Source organism: Lytechinus variegatus, chromosome 14, assembly GCF_018143015.1.
Source record: "Lytechinus variegatus isolate NC3 chromosome 14, Lvar_3.0, whole genome shotgun sequence".
Classification (NCBI taxonomy): Eukaryota; Metazoa; Echinodermata; class Echinoidea; order Temnopleuroida; family Toxopneustidae; genus Lytechinus; species Lytechinus variegatus.
Window position 1 is genome coordinate 21,153,924 of NC_054753.1, and position 22,448 is coordinate 21,176,371.

The 22,448-nt window shown below is 36.1% G+C and overlaps 2 protein-coding genes across 2 annotated transcripts; one reads left to right on the forward strand and one right to left on the reverse strand.

The window, feature by feature from the left end:
• Window positions 1-11,988: 11,988 nt before the first annotated feature.
• Window positions 11,989-12,531, forward strand: LOC121427264. The gene has a single exon (XM_041623600.1). The coding sequence runs from the start codon at window positions 11,989-11,991 to the stop codon at window positions 12,529-12,531; it is 543 nt and encodes a 180-aa protein (XP_041479534.1).
• A 2,758-nt stretch (window positions 12,532-15,289) lies between these two features.
• On the reverse strand, window positions 15,290-18,009 carry LOC121427265 (E3 ubiquitin-protein ligase Midline-1-like). Its single transcript, XM_041623601.1, has 2 exons — window positions 17,374-18,009; window positions 15,290-15,385 (listed from the first exon to the last, which is right to left on the reverse strand). The coding sequence occupies exons 1-2, from the start codon at window positions 18,007-18,009 to the stop codon at window positions 15,290-15,292; spliced, it is 732 nt and encodes a 243-aa protein (XP_041479535.1).
• Between the last annotated feature and the right edge of the window lie 4,439 nt (window positions 18,010-22,448).

Sequence of the window (22,448 nt, forward strand, 5' to 3'; positions counted from 1 at the left end):
TCGTGCAAAGTCTTGAAATAGTTAAATTGCCATAACTTCCTTGTTTGAATTTATTTTTTGTCTCATGTTTTCAGGGTTTGCCAATTGTATCATTTCACATACTCCAACTGTGTTTTATGCATCAGTGACCATTCTTTAAAAAAATAGCGCCCTCTAATATTTTGAGAATGTATATCATCTAGAGTTTTCTCTCTATCTCCTTCTGTTTCTTGCCCTCTATTAAATCAGAGGCGTCAATGCATGCACATCGTTCTGAAACGATTGCAGTTCTAGTCTTCTTCTTTGCATTGACGCCCAATGGCGACAATGCATTGTTCTTGTTCCATATTCCTATTCCGTAATCTTCTTCTTCTTCTTCTTCTTCTTCTTCTTCTTCTTCTTCTTCTTCCACCAAAATCCCATTTGTTTAACACATGGTTTTGTTAGCTCTACCCTGACTCCGTCCTTCATCCAAATTCAACCAAATTTGGTAGACATGTTGTCCAGCATCCCTAGTTGTGCCTCTCGTCTTCCATTTTCCAAAATCACTCATGCATGACCATCCAGGCGCCATTTTGTCAATTTCAAGTCCATTTGCATACCATTCTTCATTCTTTCATATCTCAGTTATCCTGCATGCTAAAGACTTCTAACAAATTGCTATAGATAGTCCAAGAGTTGCTCCGTCATCTGCGACGCATAACTTGACCTTCAAAATGCCATCTTCATGCCTTAAATTCAAATCCGAAATAGCCTTCCTTCAAAAACTTCATATTTATTAAAATGTAAAGTCAAAAAATCGTAAAATGGCCATAATTTTCTTGTTTTTATTCATTTCGAGCTCATATATTCAGGAGTTGATTACAGTACCATATCATACATACTACTCAGTTTTCACGCATCACTGATTTTTCGTCATTGAAATAGCGCCCTCTAAAGTTTCAAAAACACTTATCTTTGAATGCTCCTCATTGCGTCATGCACAACCAAACCAGTACCCTTTCTTGGATTTAGGGTCTTCAAGATATGCCCTTTCATGCCATTTAAAAAAATATATACCTTACAACTGACGAAATATCTGAAAAATGCTCCCGAAAATCAGCAAAATACCCCAAAAGGCACTTTAATGCCAGCACAACTTCAACTTGCTCTTATTTCCTTATTATTGAAGCTTATTCTTTCTAACTGGGCAGATTTGAGTATTGATATATACTTCAACTGTTCGTTAATGTTTTGTAACAGAAACTAACAAATTGCTGACGTCAGCTTAAAATTATTGTGCAAAACCTTCATTTTTAATGTCTTTCTTTATATGGCATTTACTTCCGGTCTATTGCCTGCGCACAAATAAAAGTGGTATCAATGTCACCGCATTGGAATACTCTTTCCAGTGATACCAAATACGACATAGGTTACAACAGAAAATTTCAAGATAAGTCAATCTGAGCACATGGTATACTGCTCACTATGCACGCATTATCAACAACAGAATTGTACACAGTGTCTATTGCATTGATAAACTCAGTTCATGCATGCACATCGTTCTGATATGTACTTAACACTGGGTTACGTTAATGAATTGACAGTGAATTTGTATGCTTATTTCTATTACTCTCTCTACGTCTTTATCTCTCTCTCTCTCTCTCTTTGTTCAGCGGCCACATGGTCTAAAAATGGACGAAATCTTTTTGACTCGAGAATGTAACTTCCTATGGAAGGCAAAATCTGCCAAAATTCAATTTGATTAACATGTAATTTTTGTTAGTCTTCGCCTGCCTCCATTTCTCATCCAAATTCATTTTTATTTGATAGACATATTGTCCATAATTAGTGACCATAGCCTTTAGAAATAGCGCCCTCTCGTGCAAAGTCTTGAAATAGTTAAATTGCCATAACTTCCTTGTTTGAATTTATTTTGGTCTCATGTTTTCAGGGTTTGCCAATTGTATCATTTCACATACTCCAACTGTGTTTTATGCATCAGTGACCATTCTTTAAAAAAATAGCGCCCTCTAATATTTTGAGAATGTATATCATCTAGAGTTTTCTCTCTATCTCCTTCTGTTTCTTGCCCTCTATTAAATCAGAGGCGTCAATGCATGCACATCGTTCTGAAACGATTGCAGTTCTAGTCTTCTTCTTCTTCTTCTTCCACCAAAATCCCATTTGTTTAACACATGGTTTTGTTAGCTCTACCCTGACTCCGTCCCTCATCCAAATTCATCCAAATTTGGTAGACATGTTGTCCAGCATCCCTAGTTGTGCCTCTCGTCTTCCATTTTCCAAAATCACTCATGCATGACCATCCAGGCGCCATTTTGTCAATTTCAAGTCCATTTGCATACCATTCTTCATTCTTTCATATCTCAGTCATCCTGCATGCTACAGACTTCTAACAAATTGCTATAGATAGTCCAAGAGTTGCTCCATCATCTGCGACGTATAACTTGACCTTCAAAATGCCATCTTCATGCCTTAAATTCAAATCCGAAATAGCCTTCCTTCAAAAACTTCATATTTATTGAAATGTAATGTCTAAAAGTCGTAAAATGGCCGTAACTTTTGTGTTTTTATTCATTTTGCGCTCATTCTTTTAGAAATTGATCACGGTATCATAACATACATGCTACTAAGTTTTCACGCATCATTGATCTTCCGTCATTGAAATAGCGCCCTCTAAAGTTTCAAAAACGCTTATCTTTGAATGCCCCTCATTGCGTCATGCATGGCCAAACCCGTACCCTTTCTTGGATTTAGGGTCTTCAAGATATGCCCTTTCATGCCATTTAAAAAAATATATACCTTACAACTGACGAAATATCTCAAAAATGCTCCCGAAAATCAGCAAAATACCCCAAAATGCACTTTACTGCTAGCACAACTTCAACTTGCTCTTATTTCCTCATTATTGAAGCTTATTCTTTTTAACTTGGCAGATATGAGTATTGATATATACTTAAACAGTTCGTTAATGTTTTGTAACAGAAACTAACAAATTGCTGACGGTAGCTTAAAATTATTGTGCAAAACCTTCATTTTTAATGTCTTTCTTTATATGGCATTTACTTCCGGTCTATTGCTTCCACACAAATAAAAGTGGTATCAATGTCACCGCATTGGAATACTCTTTCCAGTGATACCAAATACGACATAGGTTACAACAGAAAATTTCAAGATAAGTCAATCTGAACACATGGTATACTGCTCACAATGCACACATTTTCAACAACCACGTATGGGCCGCCAATATGGTCTAAAAATTTTTACTCGAGAATGTAACTTCCTATGGACAGCAAAATGTGCTAATATCCAATTTGATTAACATGTAATATTTGTTAGTCCTCCCCTGCCACCGTTCCTCATCAAAATTCATTCTAATTTGGTAGACATGTTATCCATAATTAGTGACCATAACTTTAGAAATAGCGCCCTCTATTGCAAAGTCTTAAAATAGTTGAATTGCCATAACTTCCTTTGAATTTATTTTTGTCTCATATTTTCAGGGTTTGCCAATTGTATCATTTCACATAATCTAACTGTGTTTTACGCATCAGTGACCATTCCTTTAAGAAATAGCGCCCTCTAATATTTTGAGAATGTATATCATCTACAGTAATCAGAGGCGTCAATGCATGCACATCGTTCTGAAACGATTGCAGTTCTAGTTTCTCACTGAATACATCACATATTGGTCGTGGACATGGTGGAGGTAATAAATGTTGTACTTTGAAATCCAAAATGGCTGCCATAGGTCCTCAAATTATTGTATACATTGTAACATGGGACATATAATTTGGACAGAATTTGGCTTTGCTTGACTCTAAATATTGCATATAATTGTGAATTGTGATGTAAAGGTGAATTATTGTCTAAGACCATGGTTTCTAACTAGATATATCATAATGTTGTGTAATTCGGGTGATAAATGCTGCATTTTTAATTACAAATGGCCACCATAAACACTTATCGTATATATACAATTAGGGTGGAGACAAATGATGTTCACAAAAAGGGCATATGACAGCCATTTTGAATGTTGAAATACAGTATTTATCACCTAAATTACGTAAGATATTATATATATTTTGGTATAAATCATGTTTTCAGACAATATTCCACTCATACATCACCATTTGACCAAGCAAAGCCAAATTCTGTTTCAAATGATTTGTTCCCTTTCATATTGTGTATAATACCGTAAGGGACTGTGGCGGCCATTTTGACTTTAAAATAACCATATTTATCAACTTACTGGCAGAATAAATGATATATCTTAATAGAAATGATGGTTTCAGACAATATTTTACTCATAGATCACTATTACGTGCATTTATGGTGCTCACTCTTGTGAATATTGGTTTCCCACTTTGCATTGTACATAATACGGTTAATGTCGATGGCGGCCATTTTGAAAGTCGAAATACAGTATTTAACACAAACTTGAAACCGGAATGATATATTTCGTTAGAAAATACGTTTTTAGACAGTATCCAGTTAATTTATCACATATATATGCATTTTAGCGCTCAATCTTGTGATTTCTTTTCTCCCATTTCTCATTGTGTATAATACTTTTAGGGCATTTGGCAGCCATTTTGAATATCAGAATACAACATTTACCACATACATAGCATATTAATAATATATTTCGTTAATAATTATGTTTATAGTCAGTATTCCAATTGTTTAATCTTCATAATAAGCATTATAGTGATCACTCTTGAGAATTTTTTGGCCCCCATTGCAATTGTACGCAATACTGTTTGGGCCAGTGGCGGCTATTTTAGACATCAAAATACTGCAATTTTCCCATATATGACATCAAAATTATATATCTCGTTAGTAATGGTGATTTGCATATATTACTTCGTTCATACATTGCAATTTTTTGCAGTTTAGTGCTCATTTTTGTGAAAATTAGTTTTCCCTATTCATATTGTACATGATAGTGTATACAATGGCCTATGGCGGCCATTTTGAATATCAGGAAAATAAATATTTATTAAAAATTATTTTTTAAGATTGTATTTCACTCCTGCCAAACAATTCCATGCATTTCACGGCCAATGTGAGGACAATTTTATGATTTTCATGGATAATTTGCATATTTTGGCGGCCATATTGGATTTTGCCAATTTGCGGAAAATGCTCAAGGTTACACGAGTGGCATCATTCAGATTCGTAATCAGCACCCTCGAATTGACAAGAAACCATCAAAAAATATTGTATATATAAAAAAAACAAGGTTATGCCTCTTCTATCCTGGACTAAATTGGATTGACAACTGATTTAGTGCGTTAGATATTTATTACTGCAACTTATTTCATTATAAGGGAAACATATTATTCACACAAGTATGATATAATGACAAAAATCTGATTTTGTGTAATAACATAAGAAAATGGAAAGTTGAGATGTGACATCATCAGCCCACCTAATGAATATTCCTGACGGCTGTTTTCACAAAAAATTGCTAAAATTTAGACTTCAATAACTTTATTATTATCCGATTTTGATGATTTTTTCGGCATGTTGCTCGGTGAATTCTACTTGATGTATTAAGATGAAAAAATATTTTCCGCCCGGACCACCCCTTTAATGGAAAGTTCTGAGTCTGTATATCAATCGATATTGTTTTGTTTTGTTTTTGCTCTTTTTTTTACATTGTTTGAGTAAAAGAAAATTAGTCAGTAATGTTTTTAATGTGATAATTCTATTTTTAAAAATATTAGTATCTTTCTCTCATATCTGATTATCTCTCAGGTTTCATCTCATGTACTCCTAATCTACTCTTCTCATATTCTCTCCCACCCCCCCCCCCCTCAGCCCCTCCCTCTTCTCCCCCCCCCCCCCCCCTCTCCACCTTTTTATTTCTTTCTGTGTTCATTTTTTCTTTGTGTATTTTTCCTTTTTTTTCATTCTGTTTTCTTAAAGTAAGGTTGTTTTCTCAATGTTTATTGTTTTCTCTCATTGTTGTTCCTTTTTTCCTTTTTAAAGTTGGTCTAGGTTTCTTCTTTTTTGTTTGTTTCTTTGTTTTTTTTTTTTGGGGGGGCGGGGGTACTTTCTTTGTACGTTATCCAAGCTTTGTTTATTGTTAATACCTTAGTAATAGTGGCTCCCGTTCCATGTTCTCATATTCTCTCCCAATGATTCCCCTCTCCCTCCCCCACCCCCCCCCTCTCTCTCACTCTCCCCTCTCTTTATTTCTTTCTGTGTTTATTTTTCTTTGTTTGTGTATTTTTTTTATTCTGTTTTCTTATAGCAAGGGTGTTTTTCTCAATGTTTATTGTTGTCTCTCATTGTTGTTCCTTCTTTCCTTTTAAAGTTTTTCTATGTCCGTTCGGGGGTAAAACTTTCTTTATATATTTTTTTAGCTTTATTTTTTTAATACCTTAGTAATAGTTGTTCCCGTTGCTTGTAATCTGTTCCTTCTCAAAAGTGAGTGAACCCCACCACAAAATGCAGTTCTTCGTGCTGAATATAGACAACAATACTACACGCAGCGAGCCCAGAGAAACAAACTTTAATGAATTTGAAAGTTTATCAAATCAATTCATTAGAGAGTCAAAAGGGGCCTAAGCTTTCGATCCTAGCAGAATCTTCGTCGGAGGCAAAATGACAAACATATAAGTGGAACAACCATGATATGCACCACAAACATCCATTAGCAACATTAGAAACAAGGAGACAAAAGGGGCATTAGTGAAAAGAGATGACCAATCAGGTTAATAAAGGGGAAGAAAAAGGAGCAGGCAGACACAAAGGGAAGTAGGTATGAGTAAGGCCAAAGAAAGACCTCAAGCCAAGAGGGATTAAGATAGGGGCAGGCAACTTCAAACAGGATCTGGAACAAAACAGTGATAGAGGGTATGAGGAAGAGATGAATAACAAGAGAATTAGTGAGAGGTGGGTCAAACAGGTAACAAAGAAAGGCATAATAAACTGGTGCAAAAGAGTGAGGAAAAAAGGGAAAGAATGGGGAAAAACTGAACAGGTGCAAAAGACATAAGTATGTATGAAAGAGCAAAAAACAAACTAAGAAAAGAAAGTAAGTGTAAAAATAAATCTGTAAGTATAACAGTATGTAAATATATCCAGAAAGGAAACTATGTGAATAAATATATAAATGTATATACATATGGTAGATAAAACTGATATAGTGATCCGCTGGGTGTGGGGGGAAAAACAGCAGACTATATAGTAGAAAAAAAACCCTGTATATATGGAATGGAAGCTAATTGCCTAAAGGGTGAAGGCAAATAAAGAAGCTGATGCTGTATGAGAGGCAAAAACTGTGGTGTTAACCGGTGTGGACCACGTCAGTCAGGGGCGGATCCAGGATTTTGAATTAGGGGGGGGGGGCGCCAGCGGCGAGGGAGCGAAGCGACCGAGCGGGGGGAGGGTGTGGGAGGGGGGAAACCGCCCTCCCACGGCAAGGACTTTTTCAAAAAAATCATGTCCAAAAGTCGTATTTTGAGAGCACCTTTAGAAGAAAATGCACACTTAAATCACTGTAATGATTGATTGGAATGATTGCTTCGGCGAAACTTAGTTGGGGCGCCATGGATAATATGCCTCTGAATCTACCAGAAAGTGTAAAAGTTAGTTTACATTAAATACAAATATATGTCTGACCTATACATTTCAGTGAAAACGTACATGACCAAGGCAGAATGATAATGCTGCGCACGTGGCGCCCGATATAGGGCTTCATCTTTGAGTGAAGAATAATCTCGGGGATAGACATTATCATTCGCATCGTTGACACTTTCTCTCGCGATCTGTTACTTACAATTTACATGTATTTGCCATAAAGACGGACAAACGCATGTTACAAAAAACACAAAATTTCGGGAAAAATGATATCCAATCCAACATCTTCACACTGGTCACTGCACTGCAGCTCCCGATTACAAGTGGTGCAACTTTCCAACCAATCGACTTGCGCGCCCTGGAATTCCGGAATTTACATATTGCAATACAGTATGACAGAGGTGCATTTGTGCGAACACAAAGGCCATGAGTGTAAGTTAAAATATAGTTTTGACTAGATCTAGCCCTTGAAATTGACTACATTGTACCAATCCAGTAAATATAACCATCAAAAAAAAAAAAAAATCCGGCGAAAATAGGGGGGGGGGGCGCGCGCCCGGGCGCCCCCCTCTGGATCCGCCACTATCAGTTATTTTACACCGGTGTTAAATTGGCGGTGTTAGTTTTACACCTATAGGTGTTATTACAACACCTATGGTTGTTACATTTGGTGTTATGTCCAATCTCTAGGGTGTTATTTTAACACTTCAGGGTGTGGTCCTCTATTATCACCAATTGGTATCAGTTTTAACACCACAGTTTTTACAGTGTATGATTCACTGGCTTTGGAGCTCCACTGTAACACTGTCAAGATAAATGACACAGATTATCATTAACATGGTCAAGAGATGAATAGAATCACTACTAAACTGTTGCTATAGTAGGCCCTATCAGTATCCGAGTAATTATGATTTATTGTCAATTATCTTAAATCGATTCCATGATGAAAAAAGACTTAAATCACCAAGAACATATTACGCACATAGCGTACCCGAAGCGATAGCACCGTTTAAGAAGTTGGAATAGCGCCATCATACACAGTTTTGAAACCAGTCTTACTTTCTTAATAATCATTTCGAAAAACCGATATTATTGTTTTGAAGTTTCTTTCCTATTCCTCTTTGCTACTCTATTTTTCAATTTCTTATTTTTTTCTTTCTATCCATCATTGTTTCTTTCTTTAATTATTTCTCCCTTTCTTTCAGCCCCCCCCCCCCCCTCCCCCCCCTCCCCCTCTCTCTCCCATTCTCTTTCCTTCCTTTATCACAGAGCGTTCGTGCATGGCCCATTTTGATAATTATTTCGTAATCAGTGTCCACCTAAAGTTCTTCCTTATCTTAATAATATTTTTTTGATAAAGATTATGTCATGAGCATGTCAGTCGAGATAAATTTGCTGTTCTAAATATAGATCAAGGAAAACCTAATTTTATTTCATTTTCATCGCGTGCGTTCAAAAGCAATTTATATCTCAATTATCATCATTAACATCTATCTCTGCTTATCACCACCATACGTATTAACGATGGTTATTCCGTTATAACTATTATCATCACCGTCATCATCATCATTACCATCATCATCGTTATCTTTACCATCTTTACTACCATCTTCATTACCACCATGTCACCATTATCTTCATCATCATCATTGTCGTCGTAATCATCCTCAACACTACCACCACCACCATCTTCAAAACTACTGTCATCATCATCATCGCTACCATCTTCACCACCACTATTATTATCATTATCACCATTAATACCATCACAACACTACCTTCATAATGATAGTAATAATAATAACAACCTTCGTCATCACAACCACCACCCCTATCACCACCACCACCACTACCGCCACCATTGTCATCAACGTAGTCATCATCGCCATCATCACCACCACGACTACCATCATTTGAATAATCTTCATCACCATCATCATCTATCATAGTAATCATCATTATCTTCATCACTATCATCACCATCATCATCATATATCGTCATCATCATTACTATCATCATCAACATCATCCTCATCATCATCATCATCATCATCACCATCATCATTACCATCATCAACATCATTACCATCACATTAGCAATTCACAAATGTATTTGAGATGACACCCCCCCCCCTTCCTCAACCTTTTTGTTATAGAAACTCTTGGAATTGATGTTGGTGTCTCGGTGATTATCTGTTAAAATTATTCTACCAGAATTTGGTAATGTTAAATATACATGTATAAGTTTGGGGTTTTTACCGAAATTAGTGATAAACAGTTTTTTGTTTTAAAGTAAATCATCTTCTCACTCCCTTTCTCTCTCTCACCGACCACCGACTACCACCCCCCCCCCCCCCCCCGTTCTATTTAGTTAGTATTCAACATGTTCAAAGTTTGACCAGATTTAATTCAATTTTATCATATTTACAATTTAATGAAAAGAGAAATCCATAGATTCAATTCAAAAGGAATAATCGGTATGTGCTCGATATACTTCAATTTTAATCAAATATACATTGGTCGTTTTAGATAGTAAACTCTAGATTGTCCTCTCGGAATAATTTTCCCTTGTTTTCTATCTTCATCGTTTACATATCTCATAAAATAATCGGATATCCATTTGCTGTCTCGTTTGCTTTGATATATAATATGCATTCTAATTCATACACTGACATATAGGCCTAAGAGAAAAACAATCGAATATCAAAATGAAGCCTTTGTATAATGTAATATCATCATGCATCTTTATGCGCCTTTCATCTGTTATCATGGTTATGGTGATTCTTGATTAAAGTATAAAACAAAATATTTATTCTACAGTTAGCATATCAAAATATAAAATATTTTTCTATATTTTGATATTAGATTGTTGGTAATAATCGATACCTATACCATTCCCATTTAAGTCTACAATGGTCCCGTAACATTTAGATTAGCGATTGATCGTATGCTTGGTATTCATGATTAATTGTACATTGTAGTCAATTCAATCAATCGTAGAGATATTCATCTAAGTTGCTTGTTAAGGTTCGTGCAACAGGCCCAAGAAGTACATTTCCAAACATGACATCTATTTGCTCTTTTTATGTTAAACTAACTAGGCGAGGGAACACGAGGGTTAGCGATTAATCGCTAAATGAAATAGCCTATCAAGATCTTCGTTGCATGCGTATTTTGCTCACTAGATTGAATAGGAACCAATCAGAATTGTTCTTTCAAATTCGTTTGACCGGGCCCTGATGTCACTGGTTATACATTCAAAATAAATTTATCTCATAGCTACGCATAGTCACTAATAGTGGTGCATTCACGGCGTCATGAAACACATATTATTAAATAAAACAAACCTTATACCGAAATTAAAAAACTATAAGTTTTGTAATCAATTTACTTTTAAAATATTCTTTCCCCAAGGATAAACAGAGTCGTTCTAAACATAGGTCATAACTATACACAAGAGAATGTCAGAGACTAACCTCCGAGAGAGCAGTAACTCGATAACATGCATTTATAATATATAAATCGTGATATTTACACAAGAAAAAAAATAATTTATACATCAAATTCAAAGTACAATTACATGTTCTTAAAATAAAATTACCACAAATCGACCTGGAGTTGCCCCTCTACGTTAAAGGTGATAACCAGGTCTTTCGAATTATTGCATAAAAGTTTGGGTTGCTTTTTTTGCACGTTTCTTTTTTTTTCAGGCTGCTTTCATGATCTTAAACTTGCAATAAAAAAGAAACCGAACTATTTTCGGACTTGTACTAATAAAAATACATAATGGCTAGTTGTTTGGATTTTTCTTTTTTGCCAGATCAATGTTTACAATCTTCTATTTTCACTTAATTACAATATGTAATTTCGAAAAAAAGGTGGTTTGGATTTTTTACACCGCTGTGTTATCGTAACGAGCAAAATGGGGATAGAGATTGCTGGAATGTTCTTGAAAAAGCAAATAAATGGTGTCAATTTGGGGGATCTGAAGCGATCGTGGTTACATATATATACTTGAATGTAAACAGAGAAAATCTGGCACTGAACACTTGAGTATGAGTCGAATAGCAATTGAACGTTTAAGTTAATCTATAATTAAAGATAGTGGAATCTATCTTTATGAATTTTCTCTAAATAATTCTTAGAAAGACTCTACACATTAATATAACGATAATGGACGATTTGTAATTATACTTTACACCGTATACAATACATTCCTATATGCAATACTATGTATATAATAATTGAGATAAAGTTTTTATTTATACGAGCATATATTGGAAAATGAATACAAATTATATATTCACATCTCCACCTGTTCACTAATTTATACGAAACCATGGTAATTAAGACTATCCATATCACATTAATAAGGGACATCATCGTTCAACATGCACAAACCAGATTGTATGTCGGATGTGCAAGAGGGAAGGGCACTTACAACGAGATTGTCCGAACCCCGGATTAACAAGCGAAGAAGGCCGAGAGGAGCCGATCGGTAAGCAGGGAACCTTAGATACTCGGGAGCGAAGTCAGAACGACAAAAGGGAGCCGATGCGAACCGTCGTCAAGACAACCAGCCACATAGCTGACAACCAGGCTGGACTTGAGCTGCAGAAACGGACCGCTACCAAGACAACGAGACGAACAGCTGACAACCAAGAGGCTACCGAATTACAGACCCTTTCACAAGATGAAACGTCGGGCAACACACAGTCAAAGATTACCCAATTCATTCGTAGCGAGCGTCTTAAACAAGCAGACCGGGATCGAGGTCACACGGAAACCAGCGCTGACGAATCGAGTGATGGTGATAGTCTAGAAGTCGAGACGGATGATTGTCCAGAATCGGAAGTATCGATAGAGTCACCCGAGTTGCCGAAGACCAGATCTCAACTCGCAGCGAAGAAACCAGCTAAGAAAAGAAAACTAAAGGAGAAGAAATCAAAGAAAAAGTGAGGAAAAATCTTATTGGTGTCTCACCGTAATTTTCTTACATCATGTCAACGTGTCATACTTTAAGCGTTAATGTGAGAGGATTGCGCAATAAAACCAAGCGCAACATCTTCTTCAAATGGTGTCAAAACCAAAAAGCTGACCTCATTTTAGCCCAAGAAACGTATTGGTCGACGGAGATCGAACCAGTGATTAATAGTGAATGGAAAGGCAAAGTTTTTTATTCGCATGGAAGCAATCGTGCAAGAGGTGTCGCAGTTATAGCAAAGGAAAATATAAAAATCAACATTACTAGAGACAGTAGCTGTGTAGATAACACTGGAAGACTATTAGTGATAAGATTCACGAAGAACTCTGTTAATTATTGTCTGATTAATTTGTACGCCCCAACGGAGAAAAAGAACAAAGATTCATTTTTTAGGAAACTACGAAAAACAATAGATCATATCCAAAAAGAAGACAAAGATTGTTATCTAATTATTGGAGGCGACTGGAATTCTGTATTAGACCCAGTTAAAGATACAAAAGGGTCAAGAAGTTTTTACTATAAAACTCCACACAATATTAAAATTTTGCTGAAAGATAAAGGGTTCGTAGATGTCTGGAGAAAATTTAACAAAGATGTAAAACAATTCACTTGGAGAAATATGAACATGGATATTGCATCCAGATTAGACTATTGGATAATAAGTAAGGACATGTTGGGGAAAGTTGTCTCTACAGACATTAGACCCGTCGTTATGGAGATCATAATGCAATTTCTTTGAAATTAAGATTGAGTGATATAATTAAAGGTCCAGGATATTGGAAACTAAATACTTCCTACCTTAGTGACAATAACTTTAAGACGGGAATTAGAAATGTTATATCAAAATGTCTCAGTGATAATGAAAATACCTCTATGATGAAACTAGAGATTCTGAAGATTAAATGTAGAGAATTTGCTCAGAAATTTAGCAAACGTAAAAAAGAACTTTTGGAAATTGAGTTAGCCAAATATGAATGTGATTTAGACAATAGAAATAATGATATATCAAAAGAAAAATACCTTCAAGTTAAAGAAAAGTTAGAGAAGTTATACATAAATGAGTGTAAAGGGGCCGCAGTAAGGTCACGGATCAGATGGACGGAAGAAGGGGAAAAAAACACAAACTATTTTTTATCCCTTGAGAAAAAAAAATGGGGAAAATAAGCTTATTACTCAACTAAGAGTGAATGGGAAGAGACATGTAGTTACTAAGCAACAACATGTCTTAAGAGAAGTTAAACTGTATTATGAAGATCTGTATAAGAGAAATCATATTAATCTAGATCATATGAATGAATATGTGTTCTCACAAGATGTGAAAAGGCTTAGTCAAGAAGAAAGAAATAAATGTGAAGGCTTAATGAATATGGCAGAATGCAAAAAGGCTGTTTTCTCTATGAAGAGGAATAAGGCGCCAGGTATGGACGGCCTGCCCATTGAATTTTATCAAGTTTTCTGGGAAGAAATAGGCGAGTTGTTAATTAATGCATTCAATGAATTTTTCAGTAATGGACAGATGTCGCCTTCACAACGAAAAGGTCTCATAACTTTGATTTATAAAAAAGGAAACAGTGACGATTTAAAGAACTGGAGACCAGTAACACTACTCAATTGTGACTATAAAATAATTTCAACAGTTCTAGCATTAAGATTACAAAAGATTTTAACAAGTATTATTATGGAAACACAAGTAGGGTATATTAAAGGACGATTAGGAGGTTTTAATGTAAGAATTGTTAAAGATATGATAGATTACATGCATGAAAAAAATGTTGAAGGTGCGGTCATGATGGTTGATTTCACCAAAGCATTTGATTGTATCGATATATCTTTTATAATGAAATGCTTAGACAAGTTGAATTTTGGCAATGAATTTCGCAATTGGATCTGTGTCCTTTACAATCAAATAGTAAGTTCAGTAATTGTAAATGGCAGGATAACAGAAGAGTTTCAAGTGCAAAGAGGAATAAGGCAAGGCTGTCCTCTTTCGGCACTTCTGTTTGTGATTGCAGCTGAATTCTTTGCAAACAAAATACGCAAAATGATACTATAAGAGGTGTTTGTTTTGATGAAATCAATGGTCACTTTGAGTTAAAGGTATTACAGTATGCAGATGATACTACCTTTTTTGTTGGAGATGATAGCTCATTAGAAATTATTCTAACTGAATTGGAAGATTTTGGTAGTGTAGCCGGTCCTAAAATTAACAAAGAAAAAACTGCACTCTTATGGATAGGTAAGGAAAAGAATCGATGGGTAATACAAGACCTTGACCTGACATGGGCAGAAAACCCGGTAAAATATTTGGGCTTTTTTATCTCTAATAATGAGCAAATTGCTAACAGTGCAGATTGGGAAAATAAGTTAGAGAAAATGCAACGTCTTCTAGATAATTGGCGTAAAAGAAACTTGACATTATACGGTAGAGTGACGATTGTGAAATGCCTGGCACTCAGCCAAGTAGTCCATTTGCTTATGTTTAATTCTGTTCCATCAATAATTATCAAGAAACTAAATAGAATGTTTTTCAAATTTCTTTGGAACTCACGAATGGAAAAGGTTAGAAGATGTGATGTTATCAAAGATTACTCACAAGGTGGTTTGAAAATGGTTGATGTAGAAAAGAAAGTAGTCAGTTTCAGATTAAGGTGGTTAGGAAGGTTAACAAATGAGGTAAATTCTATGTGGAAAACACTTGGAAATTATTGGTTTGAGCGTTTTGGAACTCTTAATCTAATCTTGAATAGCGACCTTCGGGTTCATAACGTTATCCCATTGTTTGATAAGAAAATACCTCCATTTTATGTTGAAATAATTCGGGCTTGGAGTCTGATTGATAAAGAAATATTATTCAGAAAAGAACATAAGGTTGAAAATATTTTATGGTTCAATCATTATATTGTTTTTAATAAATCACCACTATTTTTCAAGGAATGGTACAATAGCGGAATAATATACTTGGAAGACATTTTGAATGTTGATGGAGGCTTTAAAGATGTATCCGAAATTTCATCAATGTTGAAATTTAAGAATAGTAAAAGATCTGTCATTTTTTATTATTCAAAATTGAAGCAAGCTATACCAAAAATTTGGCTCTCAAAATCTTTTAATAAGAACCTACAAAAATCTGCGCATCTTGATATACCCAGACTAAAAATAGGTAACTCAGTAAAATGTCTGGACCATGTACCTTCAAGATACTTTTACAATTATATTATACGTCTTGAAGGGTCAAATTCACGTTGTTGTTTCTTTTGGGAAAATATTTCGAAAATGAGTATAGGCTGGAATATTTGTTTCGAGAGAAACTTGTTAACAGTAAAAGAAAACAAACTTAGATCATTTAATTTCAAAATACTGTATAATATATTGCCTGTGAAAAGAAATTTATGTAAATGGCGCATAAGCGAAGATGCTTATTGTAATAGTTGCCATGTAGAAGAAGACATAACACACGCTTTGATTACTTGTAAATTGAATCAAAATTTTTGGTCTTATATAATTTGGTTGATCAAAAAAGTCTTCAATAAACACGTTGTTATCGATGTCGATCTTTTGATTAAAAAAAACGAGCACAAAGAATTAGATGATATCATTAATATAGACTTTTGGACTGTATATAAATCAGTTTTGTTACGTAATTACAGGAAAGTAGACAATAGACCATCAAATCTAACGTTTTTATTTAAATCAGAATTGCGGAGAAGGCTAGAAATGAAAAAAAATTGTACTTGTAAATCTCTGTATCGTCTTCCGTATGTATTATTTGATTACGTTTAATGTATTTTGATGTAAATGTGAAATGTATATACAGATGATTAAATAAATGCTATTGAAAGAAAAAAAAATATACAATATTCTGAATAAGCTTGAAGAGAGACAACGTATAATTACAAAATTGTATGGCATATTTAAATACTAACGGTAATAATCATCGATGTAATTCAACATAAAGAGTATAGAACTGGAGTAAATGCAACAACATTTTACATACTGATGGTGGAATTACAAATTATTATTTATCATTGTCAATCTGTATTCGGTTACACCATCTATTACTGTTGTCATTCTATTAATCAATGTTCATGTCTATGATTATAAGTATTATTATTCTTTTTACTATAATTATCATTATCATTAATATTTCATTGTCATTAATATTATTTTTTTCAATCTTTAAAGTCCAATTACTGTTCTTAATATCCTATATATCTTAATATTGTGATAATCATGATGATTATTATCATCATGATAATCATACAATCATTAAAATACCTGGTATGATCTTTGGTGTTTTTTGTTATTAATAATTTATTTTCATCATCGACATCAATGATCACCCTAATATGTTGGGCAACATACTGTCCACTGCGTTGGGTAAAGTTTGTTTGTAAAGAAATATATACATGCTTATATATTCTGGGCAATCATTATCTAATTGAGCAAATTTATTACCGAATTATTAGTTCTTATTACCCAATTTGGACAGATTTTAACTAATAGTAGTATGGATAGTATGTTACTCAGTGATGGTTAAAAATTTGGCCTTTTTTGACCAACCCTTTTAAGAGGATACGCTTTCAAAAATTAATGTTGCCTACATTTTTTCACAACTGTTTAACCTCACATTACTTGTTTAAATATTTTCTAGTGTTTAAACTTTTATACAGCTAAGTTTGATTAATGATATTTGATTCTCAAAAAAAAATGTCTGGTTGTTTAAACTTCTTAACAACTACTGTAAGGTTCAAATAGTGAACAGTGTTATATAGATTTTTATACAGCGTTTTTACTGTGGTAATATTGAATAAATTTACCTTCCGTCGCAACTCCTGCTCAAAGTCAACCTGGTTCTTGATTTTGTGATTAAGATGATCAACGAGTACACATTTTTGACAGACATGGACCTTACAAACCTCACAAAACATATCTTTGTTCTCTTGTTTGTGGATGGAACACTTCTCGAATAAATGACCAATGCTGACCTTCCCTTCGATGACATCATCCATGGATACAATCTCATGACCTTCGAAGACGACTGTAAGATGTTGATGACAATGTAAGCACTCATTACACATGTAATAATTACATGTTCTGCAGAATGATACAGCGTCTCTCTGAGACTTGCAAGCGGTGCATTTCTGGCACATCTCAAGGACAGCATTCATCCCTCCGCACTTGGCGTGGTAATCGTCTACGCGTCCGTTGATGGAGTCATTGAGGCGGAGATCATCGACACGGTTGGCGTACAACTTGGTTATCTCCCTGCAGAGAGGACAGACCATGTGATCAAGGTCCTGATGGGTTAGATCGTATTTCTTGAGGCATCGCCTACAAAATGTGTGTCCACATGAAGTCAGGATTGTCGCCTCGACAAATATATCAAGACATAATGGACATATCAGGTTCAGTGAAGAGCTTGAAACTTTGTCTGATTCACACTTCTCAGCCATCGCTAAATCAATTTACGAACATGAGATTTAAATTCCGTCAAATAACATACAAGTCAAGTTAGTACTAACGTATTGAAACGCCAGGTTCGCATTACAACACAATGATCACTTCATGTTATTGCTAATGTGTAGTTCAATACAAATTCAAATCAACTACAAGAGTAAAAAAAAACACACCCGTTTCGAACTTCCTGTAAATAGTACCGGGTATTCCCAGCTACCTTTGAACCTGACTAACTCATCAAAAGAAGAGGAAGCAACTTTAACTGAAGGGATAAGGGTTTATTAGGATGTCTGAAAATTGAATTGATGATAAGCGCCAGAATTTTATTTTGTAGAACCTTTAGTTTGTCAATGTAAGTCTCAAAAGTATAATTGTCCCATCCAGCATTACAGTAAGTCAGATAGGGAAGCACAAAGCTGATATGTATGTAAAGTTCCTAGAAAAGCCTCAGACAAAACACATCTTAATCTACATATAGCACCTACACCTCGAGAAACCTTTGTACACACTGAATCTATGGGGTTTCTAAGTCAAATGTTCATCGATAATTACTCCTAGAAATCGAACATGCTCACTACGAGCAACACTGTGGCCCCCAACATTAAGAACAGTTTCTGGAATAATTTTGCCTCTAGAACCAAAAATTAATACTTGGGAAGCACTTCTCATCTCATGGACAGAAGTAACTCCTCTCTGAATCCGTAGCCCTCTGGAGATGTTGTACCGCATTCCTTGCTCGTGTCCACCGCTGTACTCCCCATCTAATTGACAGCACGTTCGAATTTGTAATGGTGTAGATACCCCCACATCCAAACTTGTCACCGACCCAGACGTATACCCAGACATCTGGTGTTTTTCATCGTGGATACCAAGACATCACTCAGTCCGACTCCAGTGTGATCAATGGCTCCGAAGCAGTCAACTTACGTAAATGTGATTACTGGTCTGCCCCCCCCCCCCCTCTTAGTGGAAGGGTCATATTTCCTTTCATCTTCTACTGACCCAACCCTTATTTCTGATCCTGCTGTTCCTGCGGATCCCATCCACACTTCTTAAAAGGGTCCTGTCCAATGAGCTCTTGGTGGATATCCTGTCACTGTCTGATGCATCTCCGACTAGGCCCAGCTCGGGGGGACGTCTCCCCCATGTGCCTTAAGGACTGAAGAGGCTTCTTGTTATCTCTAGGTCGAAGAGGTCGACATCTTTCCAGGCCGCCCTCCAGACCCAGCTGGGCGGGACGTTTCCCATATGTGTCAAGAGAACTAGTGAGGCCCTTGTTATCATCCCTACTTCGAAGAGGTCGATATCCCTTCTGGCCGCCCTTCATGGTTGATTATTTTTTGTTGTTGTCAATTTATTCTATAAAGGTTGAGATCTATGAGCTAGCTCTTTTTTTCCAGCTGAGGATGCTTAATGGTTGTTTACTTAATAACATCCCCCTTTTTATATTTTTAATGCCGAGTTTAAATTGGGTAACACTCGGGTGATAACAATAATTCCACTTTGGCAAGCCACCTTATAGCGAGGTAGCGACGCAATAAAGTAATTTTCTTTCAATATCAGTAGGTAGAATCCCTTTAATTAATGTTGCCGTTTTGAAGTATATTCGTGTTCGCAAAAATAGGTTAAAACCGGAAAACTGTTTTGAAGAGGAAGGAGGTAGTGCCTTTTATGTGTCTTGTTTTTCCTATAAAAAAAACATTTTTTTAACAAAGGTATTGTAATTTATCGGAAACGGGGGTGGGAGATCAAGGAATTATACTGAAAGTGGGGAAATTCATTTGCTTACATTACCAGCATTGTGATAGTGCATGAATGTATTCTGAATTTAGACTGTGTTCTAAAATTTGCATATTATTAGAGAACTTGAAGACATGAATGGGATACTGCATTACTCAATATGTGTACATGCATACATATTGTCGATATTCATTATTGTCTTTTGTTAAGGTACGGGTGGGGTCTGTTACAACCGATAATATGTCGCACCAACGCATAATGTCGCAGTCTGCGACAATTGGGACCTTTCGCAATCTTCACCGACGCTAATATTGGGGTCCCCTTACACAAAAGTTAACGCTTAATCATACACTTGATTTTTATGATTGATTGTACATTATAGTCAATAGAATCAAACGTAGAAAACTGCTGTACGATCAATGCTAAACTTTGTGTTACAGGGGGGTTACAGGCCCTACAGATCTGCTTTTCGTGTGCAAAATCCTTTCCCGCGACACCCGCACTATACATACATGTATATTATGACTGATGGCTGGAGATATTCGAAATGCAGGACCTAAAATAGATTATGACATGGATAAGAAAGTGGTTTTTCAAACAGATCGAGTACATATTGAATGAGGAAAAACTTACTGAATGAACGCTTAGATATAGATCATTACAGTCAATCGAATCGATATTACATTTAATGTGGATTATTTGTGGATCACTGGCAATTGATTTCATGGGTCAGATCAACCTCTCTCACTAGCCAAAACCATTTCTGTACACAGCATATACATGTACAATACGTTTAAGCACGGACCCTATAGGGTCCATGGTTTGAGCTAACGGGTTTCTTTGTTCTATTGTGTACGCCTTCTACACAAACGATATGCCTCTAGCACACGACGTAATGGGCATTATGTTTTACTTTCCCCAGAAATGGGGATTAGATTCAAATTCCGGGGGGACCACTTCCATTGATAAGTGGATACCAGGCGCGACAATGGAGTTTCGAAAAGCACCCTAAACAATGGAAGTAAGTCTTTTTCATATTATGAAAATGCATCTCTTAATTAGTATTTGGATTGTGACACCCTACAAGTATTGGATATGTCAGTATCCCTTTTTCAGCATTTTAAACATCGTTTTGACACCCTTATAACGCTACATAGGTCTATACGTAGTGTACTTGCCCACTCTGTCCCCTTTTACGCGTGGTTGCTCTTGGTATCCACTAATCAATGGAAGTGGGCCCCCCGGGCGGCCTCTCGAGCTCTAGGAGGAGTCAAATGTGGCTTTGGAAAGTCGTCCTCAATCGCATATATCGCTGTTACCATAGTAGCAACCAGAATTTTGCACACGAAACGCATATTGAACGTTTCCGTCGCAGATGCGAAACGAAAAAAAAATCTCATGTCACACAATTTGCATTGCTGGCTAGAGTTTTACGACGGGCCCAAAAAGTCTCTTCCAAAATCAACTACCGTTGTAAAGTAGCGTCCGCGTCCTCAAACGAAAGGTCGGGATTATGACAAGAGCGTCCGACGCATTATCCCGACCTTTCGTTTGAGGACGCGCACGCTTATCTATGACCGTAGTTGATTTTGGAAGAGACTTTGGGCCCGTCGTAAAAGACTATCATGCAATTTACATTATGTGACAAGAAGATTTTGTTTAGATTTCGCATCTGCAACGGAAACATAAATCTGCGATGCGTGTGCAAAATACTATGGTAACAGCGACATCTCCGATGAAGGACGACCTTTCAAAGCCATTTTTTATTCCTCCTTGAGCTCAGGAAGCCGCCCGGGGGCGCCACTTCCATTGACGAGTGGATACCTGGTGCAACCATTCTAAAAAGTTTTTTTCCTTTTCAAGAGCCTGCTTGTTACGTATTTAAAATTTTGTGGATTCTTTTCGAAACTTAAAGTGGTATCAATTCGTCAGTGGAAGTGGTTCCCCCCGAGGTTTGCCTGGGAAGCAACAGCCAATCAGCGCGCCTGTACCTAAAACGCGCCTTATATGTATCCGAGCTGGTATCTGGAGTTAAATGTCATCTAAATCAACGCCAAAGTCATAAAGTCAACTCTAACAGGTTACAGCTTTACGTTAAAAGTGAAAAATTGAGATTCGAAGGACATCATGGACCTAAGTTTGAATTCGGTGAGTTTCTTATTTTCCTTAAAATACTAGTATTTGCTTGAAGTACTTGCAACTCATAATGACATGGCTAATTTAGGGGCATTGCACTGATCGTGTACCGAACCTACGGCAAGATCGAGCCCCGGGCAGGTCGGAACGGGTAATCGTACGTAGGCTCGCCTAATTTGCTAACCCGGCCCGGCAAAGTAAAAGTGAGATTCAAGAAGATTGACGTAACAAGGCTTGCTTTTGTGTATGATTATAAAAATATAAATAATCATGGAGGAATTTGTATGGTTCCAATCGATTAAGATTCAAGAACTGCAAAAATACGACTACTTGCGTGTCAGGGGCAAAGGTGCATGTACTATTTTGGGCACGTGTCATTTGTTTCGCGTGCCAATGCTAAGTACTGCGGTTTATTCCATGTGTACATTTCACGTAGGCATGAAAATGTACACACGAAATTTACCAGAGTATCTTGGCTCCTTGTATTACGCGGGGTAGTTGTACTTATGCATGCATATGAGAGGTTTTACTCTAATCAGCCATAAAAGTGCTTGAAATG

Excerpts from the sequence above, each read along its gene's own strand:
- LOC121427264 (XM_041623600.1), top strand. The coding sequence starts at position 11,989 with ATGTGCAAGAGGGAAGGGCACTTACAACGAGATTGTCCGAACCCCGGA.
- LOC121427265 (XM_041623601.1), bottom strand. The coding sequence starts at position 18,009 with ATGGCTGAGAAGTGTGAATCAGACAAAGTTTCAAGCTCTTCACTGAAC. Across the intron at positions 15,386-17,373 it reads AGCAGGAGTTGCGACGGAAG|ACTCCAAGCCCGAATTATTT; the intron begins GTAAATTTATTC and ends TTTATCAATCAG.